Source organism: Selaginella moellendorffii, unplaced genomic scaffold (genome assembly GCF_000143415.4).
Source record: "Selaginella moellendorffii unplaced genomic scaffold, v1.0 SELMOscaffold_83, whole genome shotgun sequence".
Taxonomy (NCBI): Eukaryota; Viridiplantae; Streptophyta; class Lycopodiopsida; order Selaginellales; family Selaginellaceae; genus Selaginella; species Selaginella moellendorffii.
Window position 1 is genome coordinate 610378 of NW_003314344.1, and position 14657 is coordinate 625034.

The 14657-nt window shown below is 46.5% G+C and overlaps 1 protein-coding gene across 1 annotated transcript; it reads left to right on the top strand.

The window, feature by feature from the left end:
• Positions 1-12504: 12504 nt before the first annotated feature.
• Positions 12505-14217, top strand: LOC112341440 (pentatricopeptide repeat-containing protein At4g02750-like). Its single transcript, XM_024661527.1, has one exon. The coding sequence runs from the start codon at positions 12505-12507 to the stop codon at positions 14215-14217; it is 1713 nt and encodes a 570-aa protein (XP_024517295.1).
• Positions 14218-14657: the final 440 nt, after the last annotated feature.

Sequence of the window (14657 nt, forward strand, 5' to 3'; positions counted from 1 at the left end):
CAAAGAGCTATTGATGACTCCTCCGGTTTTGGCGTATCCTAACTACACTCGACCTTTTATTTTGCGCGTGGATGCTTCTAACATTGGTTTTGGAGGTGTATTGATACAAGAGAGCTTGAGTGTGCCTGGTCAGTGCCATCTTATTGCGTATATAAACCGTACATAAGCTCTATTTCGTTAAAGTGGGATTTATTCAGTAAAATGGGACTAAGTACAAATTTTCAAGTATTTGAAAATGATGTGAAATTATATGTTTTTTGTCCAGGGGCTAGACATATCTGGGGCATGGTGACTAGCGCGGTGACTTTGTGTCTAGACTGAGTCCATCTGGTTGTATAATAAATCTCATTGTCAAGATGGACTGTCTGTTGGACCTTTTGTTCCTTGAACTCAGTTTTGATTCTATAGAATGTGGTTCGAGGGACTCCATGCCTTCATGCAGACCAAACCCCTCTGGAAGACCATGCCCCCCACCTGATGTTCTGAAGCATCAACAGATGACCATAATGCCTCATACACAAAATTGCGAGCTGCCTTCCAGGACAATGTCTTGTATCTTGCTCTCTCCTCTTCAATAGCATCCCAATCAGCATGTTGACAGCACCTCCTCTTGCAACAAGCAACTGTTGAGACCATTCGAACCTCCATCGCCATTTTCTACCTTTTCGGTTCGTTGCTTAGATCCCTTTGGCTGTGCTTTAGGAAGGTGTATTTTCTTTTCCCATGAAGAGATGTTCTGTCATTAGTTGTAGTGGTGTTTGATTGTGAATCCTTCACATTCTCAAACACTAAGTGCCTCAATTTCCACTGCACAATGCTTCCAATAGTCAGATTGTTTTCTTCTGTGTCAACAACCTCTAAAATCGCAACTCCAATATCATCCCAGCCCAATTCTTGATTAGTAACCGCATCTCTTGGATCGACAACTGTGGCTAAGCCCTCAGCTACCACCTCCCCCTCGGGGTTGTTTAGAAACACCTTTGCCTGAATCCATGTAGCACGGTTCTTAAGATCTACGGAGACATGCGTCGCACTTGCGTTGTCCCCAACATCTGCTTTCTTCTGAAGAGTTTTCAAGGCAACAACAACATTTACCCCGACGACCATCTCTCCTCGTTCAATAGCGACCACATTCCCATCAAAGACAATCTCTACTGATACAGTAGCATTGCCTTTCCCAAGCCTTTGACAGTGTATAACAAAGTTCCGATCCATAGACACAAGGGTCTCTTTTGCAACTCTCTTCCCACCATTCAAAATGTAAACCTTTTCCCCAACCCTGAAGGCCATTCTAAAAGTGCAGAAAAGAAGTTAAGACCATACAAAAAATGATTGGAGAATGGCCTAAATCATAACATACCAAACAACCTCAATAGCATGAGGCCACATGCCATTATTCAAACATGCTATTGACACCCACGTGAAATTTCGCATTCACAAAATTGGCATGAGGCCTCATGCCATCTTGATAAACAGACAGCTACAAGCAGGTAAAGAAACTATTAGCAATATGCTAGTGATGAACTTGCAAGGCCCCAAGATGGCATGAGGCCTCATGCCATCTTGATATACACACAGCTGCAGGCAAGTAAAAACATACATGACAATACGCTAGCCATGAAATTGCAAGGGCCCAAGATGGCATGTGGCCTCATACCATTTCTAAATGTGGTCCTAAGCCATTCCATGGTGAACATACCAGGAAGCACAAGTGCTGAATATCAAGAGGAAGCGGTAGCCACACCAAAGACAGTGCCGCTCGCAACACCGCAACTGTTCGTAGCGCCGCTCGCACAAATTGCCACTCGCATAAACTGCCGCTCGCAATGGCGCTCGCAATGCCGCAACTGCTCGTAGACGCATAAACCACAGCTCACAACGCCACTTACACAAGCAGCGCTCATTGCGCTCAGCGAAACCAAGAACACGGCACACAAAAATGATAGACGTAGGAATGAGTTTGAGAATTCAAAAATAACACACGCTTGAACGTCACATCAAATCCTCTGACAAACCAGATCTTATGATTCCTTTGACAAATTTCAAACTGAGTAGCTTCTAGACTTTGCTGTCGGACGTTGAACTTTGTCACATCATGTCCTTGCCTCGATCCAGCTGTGCCATGTCAGTGATTCGAACTTTGCCATGCCATGTCAGCGATCCGCGCCAAGATTATTCGCCGTGTAAAGGAATAATTATGCTGTGTGTGTACGTCCATTTATGGCAATATAAGGCCACACGCCATTCAAAGAATAATGCTAGTCGAGCATTTTTTTGTGCATTTTTGGGTTCAAAATTGCATGAGCCCACACGCTATAAAGTTTACCTGTACCAAAAATAGAAACAGCTTTATTTACTTGGGAATTTAAGTGGTTGAGGCATTTTTAAACTTACAAACACATGCCCTACTTACATTCCTTTGATTTTTTAAAATTCAAAAATATTATAAACCTTTCTTTTTGCATTTTCAATGTTTTCAATTATGGTTTTTGATTTTCGCAGGACCAGCCTAGTAATCTATTTGCATCCTGTCATGTTTATAGCTAGCTTTCGTTTGTCCCCTTCGCTAGCCTGAGATACATCTGCTTGGCATCTGCCTTTTACAGCATTTGCCCAGAAAGGGCATCTTTCTTCACGCAGCATTTGCCATATGTTTAGGGTTTAGGGTTTAGGGTTTAGCAATTCAGTAGCTTGATAAACATGCAAATACAAAACTTGATGCAAAATCCTTTGATATGTCACAATGCCCCTAGGACCATAAACACATTTCAATAGAGAGGGTCTTTTCATTTCATAACTCCTTACGTAGATCTTGGTGAAACCAGAGTTAGTGAAGTTAGTTTCTTGTGATCCCACATCTGATTGTGATGTCCCTTTGCAGTGTCGATGGAAAGGTCAATGCACACCAAACTGTAGAATCTTGGAGCAAAATAACGGTCGGATCTATGGCAAATGCCCCTAAAACATTGTAAGGCTTATGTGGTCTCATGTGGTGTCCGATTGAGATGTTTCTTTGCAGGGTCATCAAGAAGGACATTGAATACCATTTTGTAAAATCTAGTTACAATCTAACGGTTGGATCTCCAGAAAACTCAAAACAATCTCGCGTGTGTCAGAATATTCTAGGAATATACTCCTATGTGCCCCTGAAAATGGCATGTGGCCCCACGCCATTCAAGAGATAACGCCAGATGATGCCGAGCATTTTTTGGTGCATTTTTTGGGATCAAAATTGCATGAGCCCACACGCTTGAACGTCACATCAAATCCTCTGACAAACCAGATCTTATGATTCCTTTGACAAATTTCAAACTGAGTAGCTTCTAGACTTTGCTGTCGGACGTTGAACTTTGTCACATCATGTCCTTGCCTCGATCCAGCTGTGCCATGTCAGTGATTCGAACTTTGCCATGCCATGTCAGCGATCTGCGCCAAGATTATTCGCCGTGTAACTGCTCGGCATTTGCCTCTTACAGCATTTGCCTAGAAAGGGCATCTTTCTTCACGCAGCATTTGCCACATATTTAGGGAGGGTTTAGGGTTTAGCAATTCAGTAGCTTGATAAACATGCAAATACAAAACTTGATGCAAAATCCTTTGATATGTCACAATGCCCCTAGGACCATAAACACATCTCAATAGAGAGGGTCCTTTTATTTCATAACTCCTTACGTAGATCTTGGTGAAACCAGAGTTAGTGAAGTTGGTTTCTTGTGATCCCGCATCTGATTGTGATGTCCCTTTGCAGTGTCGATGGAAAGGTCAATACACAGCAAACTGTAGAATCTTGGAGCAAAATAACAGTCAGATCTATGGCAAATGCCCCTGAAACATTGTAAAGCTCGTGTGGTCTCATGTGGTGTCTGATCAAGATGCTTCTTTGCAGGGTCATCAAGAAGGACATTGTATACCATTCTTTATTTAGCTGAACATCTGGCATTTTTGGAAATACAAGATGCTTTGGAATATCCAATCATGTATGGTATAAATATAGCGAGGGTTTTAAATGATATCCCAATCATGATCTTTCTTTTGGATTTCGCGTGCATGCACTTCGAGGAATGATGACGTTGCGGATTTCTTTTGGATTTCACATGTATACATGCGCGCGGCGATCCAGAAATTAATGGTGGCGCCCAAGTCCGAGGAATGATGACGTTGCGGGATTACCAACCGTCGTGACATTTCGCGCGTGTGAGGTTAGGTTTTGCATTTTGCTTCGTACTCGCGCTCGCATCGCGCTCGCACTCGCGATCATGCTCACATTCGCGCTCATCTACCTTCTCTACAAGTTTCTCGTGTGCATCGGCGTCCACTCGCGCTTGCATCACACTCGCGCTCGCATCGCGCTCGTGTGCATCGGTGTCCACTTCAAGACACACCCAGTTTGTAACTTCGCCGCCAACTCTGCCGCCCACTCCGCCACCCACACGCAGTCCACTTGGCGTCCCGGGAGATTTCAGCGCCACTCTCCAACTGTAAGTGGCAGAGTAGCTTTGCTGCTACAATCCGCTGCACACACAGTGCACATTCGCCAGCGAGTCCGGCCTCGATTGTCACGCCTCCATTCGGCTTCAAATGGTAAGTCTTTTAGGCCAAGTAGAAAATGGCATGAGGCCACATGCCATTCAGTAGCAACATTGGCATGCACCGATTGGGCTCTCGAGTGCAGTCCGGTTACAGATGGCGTGTAGCCTCACGCCATCTTAGGATGCAGCCTCAAGACATCTGATGCAGTGGTGAATGGCGTGTGGCCTCACGTTATTTCCAGCTGCTAGCTTTTCATCTGTCAGCTCTAATTGTTGTGCATTTTTGAACAGGCGAGGAATTGCGTTCTTCTTCCAGCCACTGTCAATGTGGATGCAGAGAAGGGGGAGGAGCTCACCAGTTGGACTTTCGGGATGGAAGGCGAGGATCTGAGGCTGTACAACACAGATGGTGGGAGAAAAGAATGCATGGGGATCCTCATCCAAGTGACAGACACTCCATGCAGTTCCATGCAAGAATATGGACTGGCACTTGTGGTAGAGGCAGCGTCCGCCTTCAAGATCCACCTTGCACATCCTAGCGGCTTCCCAGAGGGGGGCAGCGGCTATGAGGAATTCCTAGAGGGAGCTAGGGAGAGGTTGTCCAGGAGGCCCACAATTTCAAAGACGCTGCGGGTCTATGAAGATCACATGGAATCCACGGACCTCACCTACGGCGATGTTCAAAAACTATATTCCAACATTGAGCCGTTGAGAGTGACTCCAGTTCGCGAAGCGAAGGGGAAGGGGGTCGATCTGGAAACTACCTCGAAGTAGAAAAGGGTGGTCAAGCTTAAGCCGACGTCCGACTCTCCTGCTCCAAAAAAGAAGCTACTCGGTGATGCCATTGCCTCGGGTTCGAACACTACACCCACCAAAAAGAAGAGCCGCAAAGAGCAGAAAGAGCAAGAAGAGGCAGCAAAAATCGTCGCAGATAATAGTATTTGTTACTATTCCAACAAAGTATATATAATCAATGTGAGCCACATCGACATCCAAAGCAAATACAACCATAGGCTAGTATCTGATGAGTGGGTGGAGAAACTGAAGCAGAAGATGCTGGCAAGTCTAGTAACACCCGACATCGCAGACGTGATCCCCTACTACCGAACAATGAAGGGCGAGACGAGGTTTCCAGACTTGATCAATAGGAAGGTGTTGGACGATCAGAACATCCGGTTCTATGCCGTCTCCGGGCAGCATTCTAGCTTGGCGATGCAAGAGATAGTTGTGGATATTATGGTGGGCGAGGAGGTGAAGAAAGTCTTCAAGACAAGAGTTGTCCGCCTGATAAAAGGCAACTCGCCCCTCCGATCTATCATATACATCTCCCACGCGCAGAATGTCAAGCAAGAAACGTGCTACAAATCGGGTCTGCACGAGACATTGGCACGAACACGGAAGCTCTGGGTTCAACTGAAGAAGCCACAAAAACCAGGACAAGGACGTGCACTAGCAACTAGCGCCTGGCAGGTAAGCCTCGTTGCATGTGGCATAGCATGTGGCCTCACGCCATTTCCATTGCAGGAATTCTCGAGTCTTCTCTCGAAAACACTGGGGGTCAATGACACACTCAGCATCCATAACATTCTACTCGCGACAAAAGTTGTTTTTGACAAATGGGTAGATGTGCTGAGGAGGTACCATGACGGGGAGTTGCCAAACTCAATGGGTGTGGAGGACGGCCGGAAGCTCAATGATTTGAAGCTCAACGCCTTGCGTTTCTTGCGGTCTCTAGACGACGACGACCTTCTGACAGTGGCTAATGCTCTTCTACGTGGTGAGGTAGTCTTCAACAAGACCAAAATGACTCCCGGCCATATTGTGACATACGAGAACTTGTGCACGACTCTGAGAGCTCGTGCGTTATTAAAGGATTGGATCTTCGAGCAAGTGGCCATGGAGAGGGTGAGCATCGACACCACGCAAGAGATGATGGAAGAGCTGGAGTTGTCAAATGAAGACATCGACGAGTACGTGAAGGGGGCCCCAAAGTTCATCGTTCTGCTGCGGGATGCCACGAAAAGTAAAGCTGAGAAGTTGGATCAGTATCCAAATTTCATTAAGAGGGATGTCGACCGCTGGCTTCAGAAACAGCTCGACCCCGCAGCAGAGGCCTATCGAGAACCTTACTGGGTATACGTGAATTCGGATTCGGATTCGGATGAAGAAATTGGACGACGATGACAAGGAGAAGAGAGAGGTGAAGCAATGGCAGGGGGAGGCGAAGTGATTGAGTAGACATTTCCTTGTTTAAAATAAAATGGCATGTGCCTCAATGCAGTTGAATTTTGTTATATTTATATACTATATAAAGGTTTGGAAACCTTATTTTACAAGTGGGATAATGACAATTCCCACTTTAACGAAATAGAGCTTACATTACAACCAGCGAAAATGAACTACTCCACGACAGAGAAGGAGTGTTTAGCAGTAGTTTGGGGTTTCGAAAAACTTCATGCATATCTACATGGTTCTTGGACGTTACTTGAAGGTGATCATACTGCTGTTACTTCATTATTAAAGTGGAAGAACCTGGTTAGTCGTACTGCTCGATGGGCTTTGAAACTTCAGATATATGATTTTGATGTTGTTCATCGCCTAGGGAGTTCTATGGCTGATGCTGATGCCCTTTCTCGAGCTCCTCTTTCTTCTCCATTCTCTTCTCGTGTTTCTGATGAGCCTGTTGTTCCAGCCTTTGTGGATTTTCTAGACGAGGATTCTGTGTCGTCGACGGTTGCTGTATTTAACATTCAGTGTCCACAAGGCACAAAGCAAGATCTACCTTCTCTTGATGAGGTTCACGAGGCTCAAAAGATTGAGCCGTGGATTCGAAAGCTTTGAGATGGGTTTGAGAATCCTGTATCACTTGCTGATGACTTGCCTTTTCGGCATTTACATTCTCAATATCGCCTTGAAGACGGCCTTCTTTATTTTCTGGGGATGGATCCTGATGATCATTTATGGCTGGTGGTGCCTTCTATCTTTATTCCGTGGTTTCTCCATGCCTACCATGATTCTCCTGTTCTAGGAGGGCATATGGGACATCGTCGTGTAACTGAGAAGTTGCGCAAGTTTTTCTATTGGCCAAAGATGCGACGTGATATTATCTGGTATGTGTGTAGCTGTGTTTGGTGCCAAGCTTTTAATACTCCCCCTCGGGCTGCGGAAGGACGGTTGGAGTCAATTTCAGTTTCCTGTCTATTTGAGTTGGTGGTGTTTGATCTTATGGGACCTTTTCCACGGTCGACTGCTGGCAATGAGTATGTTATTGTAGCTTCTGACTACTTGACTTGTTGGGTGGAAGTTGGTGCTCTTGCTAGTGCCTCTGCAACTGCTGTTGGATACTTCCTCCTCAATCGTGTGGTGTTCCAGCATTCTTGTCCAGAGCGGATTCTTTCGGATAATGGTCCTGCATTTATGGCTGAGGCATTTCATGTTTTGACGTCTCGGTTGGGGATACGCCACACTTTCACGAGTGTTTATCATCCACAATCAGATGGTCTAGTGGAACGGCTCGTTTGGACATTCAAGGGGATGATTGTGAAGTATGTGAACTTTCAGCATTCAGATTGGGATGGTTATTTGCCATCTTTTCGGTACGCATATGTCATAGGGGTGCAGAGTTCTGTTGGTGCTTCACCATATGAACTCTTATATGGTCATGATCCAATATTACCAACGGACTTGGGTTTACCTTCGCAATTGCCACGAGCTACCGATGCTAGGTCATGGGATCAGTATTTGATGAGCATCCTTCCACTTATCTGAGCAGAGTCTGCCGAACACTTAGGCCATGTACAAGGGGGACAACAACGGCGGTACATCTCCCATCATCGTCCTCCTGCAGAGTACAAAGTGGATGATTTGGTGTTAGTTCGTTTTCCCCATCTTACGGTACGTGGTTTATTTAAGGGGCTCCTTGCGCAGTGGAAAGGGCCATATCAGGTGTTGCGGCAAGTTGGACCACAAGTTTATGAGGTTCGGCATGATGTTCAGCAAGCCGATACTCCAGAGATTGTGTATGTGCAGCGGTTGAAACGCTTCATACAAAGGGATCAAGAGCAGTTAATACCACTTACAAATCTGCTGATGCCTCCTCCTGACGTTCCTCCAGATCCCGGCCCATCTACAAGAGAACCCTGATGGTCTTCCATTATTCCGAGAGGAGGGGATGATGTGACCAAGTGTATGGCTACGATGCCATATACTAATATTAGCGTAGTGGGATTTTGGTAGCTGTCGGATTGGTTTCAATCTGGACCACTCGCTCATGTATATAAGTTAGGGTTTTTGGGCTAATTGATATGCACATTTCTGTATTCCCTTTCCATATTCCAAGCACTCACACTCTAAATTACTCCATTATCTCCATAATCCTCAAAATAAAATATTTTTTAAAATGTGATAAAAATAACCTAATGAAATTTTAAACCCTTAGATATGGAGAATATCCAAGCATATTTTAGGATATTCTTTAATATATATGCAATCAAGCTTTAATTCTAAATTATATTAGTACCTCACAAACGAGGTTCTCCAGGCATTGTAGCTGGCACTCCTCTGCAGCATCCACATGCAAAACCTCATCTCAATCCTGTGCTTAGGGCAGGGAAGTCTGCCAATGAGAGCTCTTTTCCATAGTGAGTGTGTCTTGGAATTCGCTAATTAAGCCAGATGAAGAGACAAATTTCATGGCTACCTTTCAGCTTTTGCACAGAGATTGAGTAGCAGCATAGGAAGAAATATCTGGAAAGAATAGTGGTTCTAAAGAAGGATCCATGCTCAAGCTTCTAGTGCTGGCTATGGATCCAAAGTCTACCTGTCAAACATACTCATAAAGTGGTGTAGCAAGCTCATGGACTTTGGGTCCCAACTGTTCACTGGCAAGAAGCAGAAGTTTTTACTTGTCCTCAAGGCCGATAGCATCCAAACTGCAATGTTTAGAAAATGTACTTTGGGCAGTTTTGTTGCCATAAGTATGTTTGCTTTGATTTGCACATCCTTGGCTTAAGTGGACTTTGGGCCAAGTGTAATTTTCAACTTCAAAGTTTATAAAGTTTTATCTGCAATCTTTCTTTATAGCTGCCTTTCACCTCTTTCTTTTGTGCGAATCATTGCTCTAGTTGGCCCCTTCTGTGATGCATTTTTGTAGCCAGAAAAATCTTGTAGAGGCAATAACTCATATCATAGTGTTCACTATGTGTCACTCTTTTGGCTCTCACCCACGGCTATCCACTACCACCTTTTTGAAATCGGAGATGAGTACTCTGCACTAAATATTGGATCGCATCATGTATGTTTGGTGGGTATGATCTTTTATCTACTGGAGGCTGAAACATCCAAGTTTTGGGTATGTTCTTTGGTCCCAGTTCATGTCTAGTTACCAAATGGTAGGGGTTGAGGTTGAAATTGAGGAAAAAAATCCAACATGTCAAGAGTGAGCTCCTGGTGTACAACTAGAAAATCTCCCTTACAAATGTGGAAAAGAGATGCTCCAAGTAAACTGCAGCGCTAGTAAGTTCAGTGCTCAACGATTGCAATCGCTGTTATTCCTTAATTACCGTTTCTATCCAAAGAAAAGCCTGTTCAGCAGTGCTGCAGGTAATCTTTCCCATGGATGATCAGTTCACAGACCTAGGAGGAGCCTCCTCCACCTGGCCTTTGTACATATCAACCATGGTTAATATTAAACTTGAAAATAATCAAGGCTCACTTGAAAATATAGTTACATGTCATCAACTGGCACTCCTCGTTTTCTAAGGATTCTCGTCCCTCGCTTAGCCTCTCCTCCAGAGAGCTTTCTCTTGTTCGCCATTTCCTGGCTAGCTCTCTTACTTCTTCGCAGAGGCAAAGGCCCAAGCGCTAGCATTGCAACCTGCGGAGAAGAACGAGCGTTGATCCTCCTGCTAGATTCTTGTCTGCTGCTTCCTCCATCACCAGTCGGATCGATTGCGATCACAGCTATCTGGTTGCCTTCTCTTGCTGCTGCTTCGTTTCCCCCCTGTTCGTCGAGATCAATCACCAGAGGTGAGACTTGTAGCCTGGTGGCGGAGCGAGTCCGCATTCTTCTGTGAGCCTCAAGGTTTGTCTCTTCCACGCGTGAGACAGCTTCCAAATCCTTCCTCGACTTCTTGACGGGCTCTGTTTCGGCCATCTTAGAAGATCCGCGAGCTTGCTTCTCAGCTGTCTCCTCATGGGACCTGTCTCGTCTTCTCGCTATTCTTTTCGGCTGTAGACGCTTTGGCTCTTCCACTGGTGCCGCCAACAGTTGCAGATTTCTATCGCCCTTGTCTTCCACTCCACCTTTACACTCTTGCTCTTCGCACTTTCGAGCATTTTCCACATTTCTCCTGTCTGTCCGCGATGAGGGGCTTCTTCGTACCAGAGTTCCCCGTTTCGTTGAAGATGCCGGCTTTTGTTGTTGTATCTGAGCGCTGGTATCCGTTGTTGAGGGAGCTAAAAATTCGTTGTCCGAGACCACAGCATCAGCACACTTGTCCTTAACAGCCACTGCTTCCGAAGGTAGAGATGGCATCTTTTGTTGTTGTATCGGAGCTAAAGTTTTGTTCTCTGTGACCACTGCGACCACAATCTCAGCACACTTGTCCTCGACAGCCACTGCTTCCAAAGGTAGAGATGGCTCCCACGAGTACTCGATGCAATCGCTCGCCATCTCATTCCCTGGAGACGGCTCCTCCCCACTTCGTTTCTCGGGATTTCCCAGAAGATTGTCACCAGCCGGTACTCTGCTTTGCTGGTGGAGCAGCTCTTCGGATTCCTTGCTCTTTGGAGTGCTCGTTGGTTTCTCCGAGTTCTTCACCCGATCGTCGTCAACTGATCCATTACTCTTCGGTGCTTCTTTCTCAGCCAAATCCGGCTCAGCCACTCCCCGGTCAACTTGTTGTTCGTTGCCTTGAGGATCTAGATTGCCTGCTAGTCTCTTCTCTGTTACCTTGTGTGGATCGCTCGGTCGAGCCATTGCCCCCAATTGCTGCTGCTTGGTCTTCACTGGTGCGGCTTTTCCCTCCCTCGAGCGTTTTCTTTCGAGCTTCAAACTCGCTAGATCTTCTTTACTGGCACCCGAAGTGCTCGTTCCTGCTTCCTCCTCGATACTCGTCTTGTCGCATAACCTGTCATCGATGTCATCAATGCTTTCGCTTGGACGCTTCCTCTCGGCTTTGGCCCCGTCGTCGACCAACAGGCTTCTCTCGAGCACAATCTCTTCTTTGTCAGGCATACTTTTCTCCACGATCTTGTGAAGTGCGTCAATAGATGGCACTGGATTTTCCGCACGATCACCATTTTCGTCTCCACCATCTTTCTCGAGCTCACCATCATCCATTCTTTCCCGGCACGCCACTGGAATCCCGGCACCCTTCCTCTCACACTCTACCAATCTCTGGCTCCTCCTTTGCCGATCGCTACGCGGCTGGAGAATCCTCACACTACTCTTTCTCCTTGCCTGCTTCCTGGGCCGCGACAAGACGCTCTTGATCTGCCGTGCCTTGGCAAGCTCCTGGCGTAGACTCAGCGGCCTTCGCTCCTCCTCCTGCACTGGAGCAGCATTTGTTGGCCTGCCAATCGATCCTCCAGCTTCCAGGCAGCTCTCCAGGTCCAGCACCTCCATTTCCAGATCGAATCGGAGATGGGCCTCCATCTGCTCGAAGTAATCCGCGTCCGACACATTCCCTTCCATTGGCGCAAAAGCCCCGGAAGCAGCTGTCAATCTTGCCAGGGGAATCGACACCGCCGTGCTGGTGAGTCACGAGAGAGATCATCACTCCAGCGTCTAGCTAGCGAACTCCACACAGCCGCATTCTCACCTCCGATCAACGCCCATTCCCGAAGAACCCTAAAACCTCTTTTTTCTTTTTATGCTAAAAGCGGGAGTCTTGTTACCGGATTCGAACTCTGGACAAGCTGGTCGACTTGTTGACTAGTCAAAGCCTAGTCTATGGAGTAAAAATGCTGGTCTATGGAGAGAAGGCAATGCTTGGAGCAAATCCAATCGTGTAGGACGCTTGCCGAAGCCGAGAATCTCCACTCGCGCATCCCGCCATGGATGAGCTCCGACAAATTCGTGGCCAAGAAGCTTATCGAGATGTATGGACGGTGTGGGAGCCTGGGCAAAGCGCGATCCATTTTCGATGCCATCGACGGCCCAAAAGATTCGTTCGCATGGAATCTTCTCCTCGTATCGTACTGCAGGAACGCATCTCTGGAAGAATCCAGGCACATCTTCTTCCAGATTCCCAATCCAGACCTTGTGGCGTGGACAACCATGGTATCGGCATATGCCCAGGCAGGGCATCCACTGCAATCGAGGGAGTTCTTTGTAAGAATGCCACAGTGGAATATGGTGACGTGTAACTCCATGTTGGCCGCTTACGCACAAAACGGACATGTTGAGGAGGCCAAGTTTGTGTTTGACTTTTTGCCAGAGCAAAATCTTGTGTCTTGGAACTCTATGCTTGCGGCATATACCCAAAACGGGCATTTGGAGAAAATGAGACAAGTCTTTGGCTCAATGCCTGTTCATGATTTAATCTCCTGGTGCTCTGTGTTAAGCGCTTACGTCCAACATGAAAAACTTGAGGAAGCAGTGTCAGTGTATGACTCAATGCCGGAGAGAGATTTAATTACTTGGAACGCCATGCTTGATGGATATGCAAAAACCGGACATTTACGAAAAGCCAAAACTTTGTTTGACTCGCTGCCACAGAGAAACCTGATCTCGGTCACGGTTCTTCTGGTGGGCTTTGCGCAGTCCGGGAATCTTAGCGATGCAAAGAGAATCTTTACGACAATGCCCGAGAGAGACACTGTGTCGTGGACTGCTATGCTCGCTGCATATACGCAAAACGGTCATTTGGAGGAAGCCAAGCTCGTGTTTGACACGATGCCGCAGCGGAGTTTGGTCTCTTGGAACGCGATACTCTCTGCTTTTGTGCAAAACGGCGTCCATCTCGAGCAAACCAAGGCTCTGTTCGACTCGATGCCGGAGAGAGACATGGTGTCTTTCAATGCAATGCTTGCGGCTTACTCGTGGAGCGGCTACGCGGAAGACGCAGCGAAAATGTTTGGCATCGAACTTCCGGACCGAAACCTCGTCTCCTGGAACACTCTCCTATCTGGATTCGCCGAGAATGGTCATGTTTGCCAAGCTCGATCCCTGTTCCTCCAAATGCCCGAGCGAGATCTGCTCTCCTGGAGTGCCATGCTCGTCGCCTTTGCGCAAAATGGACGCTTCGCCTCGGCCCTTGACACATTCGAATCCATGAAAACGCTCGAGCTTCCCGACCACCTATGTTTCCGGGAGATCTTTCTCGTTTGCAACCACGTCGGGAAGGCTTCCATGGGAAGATCACATTTTGCTTCCATGCAGTTGGACTTCGAGCTGGAGCCGACCAAGCACCACTTTTGCTGCATGGTGGATCTCTTGAGCCGGGCTGGTTATCTCGAAGACGCAGAGGATTTGATCAAAACCATGCCTTTTCTGCCGGATGTGGTCGAATGGACGAGCTTGCTCGCTGCTTGCAAGAGCTATGGCGATGTTGAGCGAGGTACTCGAGCGGCACAAGCGGTGTGTGAGTTCGAGCCCGAGAATGGTGGGTTTTACGTGTCACTGGCCACCGTGCATGCCATTAAGAAAATAGTGGCGAAGGATTTGCTTTGCCCTAATTTTTGAGTTTTTCAACTTTTCCTTTTTCTCTCGCTCGACTTACCATTGGCGTCGTTGATCAGCTTCTTCACAGAAGCCATCTCGGCTCCAGATATCGCGCACAGCCGAGCCGGGAAATTAATGCAGCATTCTCGGAATTCCTTCCGGGCTCACCCATAGTCCAATTTGGCTGTCATCTGATAAACCAGGCAACGCCACAGCTGAGCGTGTTATGAGATGAAACACCAAAGGTGTGAGATCATAAATTAGGAAGCGGCAGTGGACAAGATCCAAGGTCTCAGAACAAGCTGGAAGTAGCAATGCACAAGCTCAATGTTTAGTTTGGTTAAAAAAAAAATTTATATAGATAGGAAGATAATAAACATTTTGGAATTTTATAATTATAAACATGTTTATAACTAATAAGCACAAGATTAATATTATTGCATTAGATGGTAGAATAAATT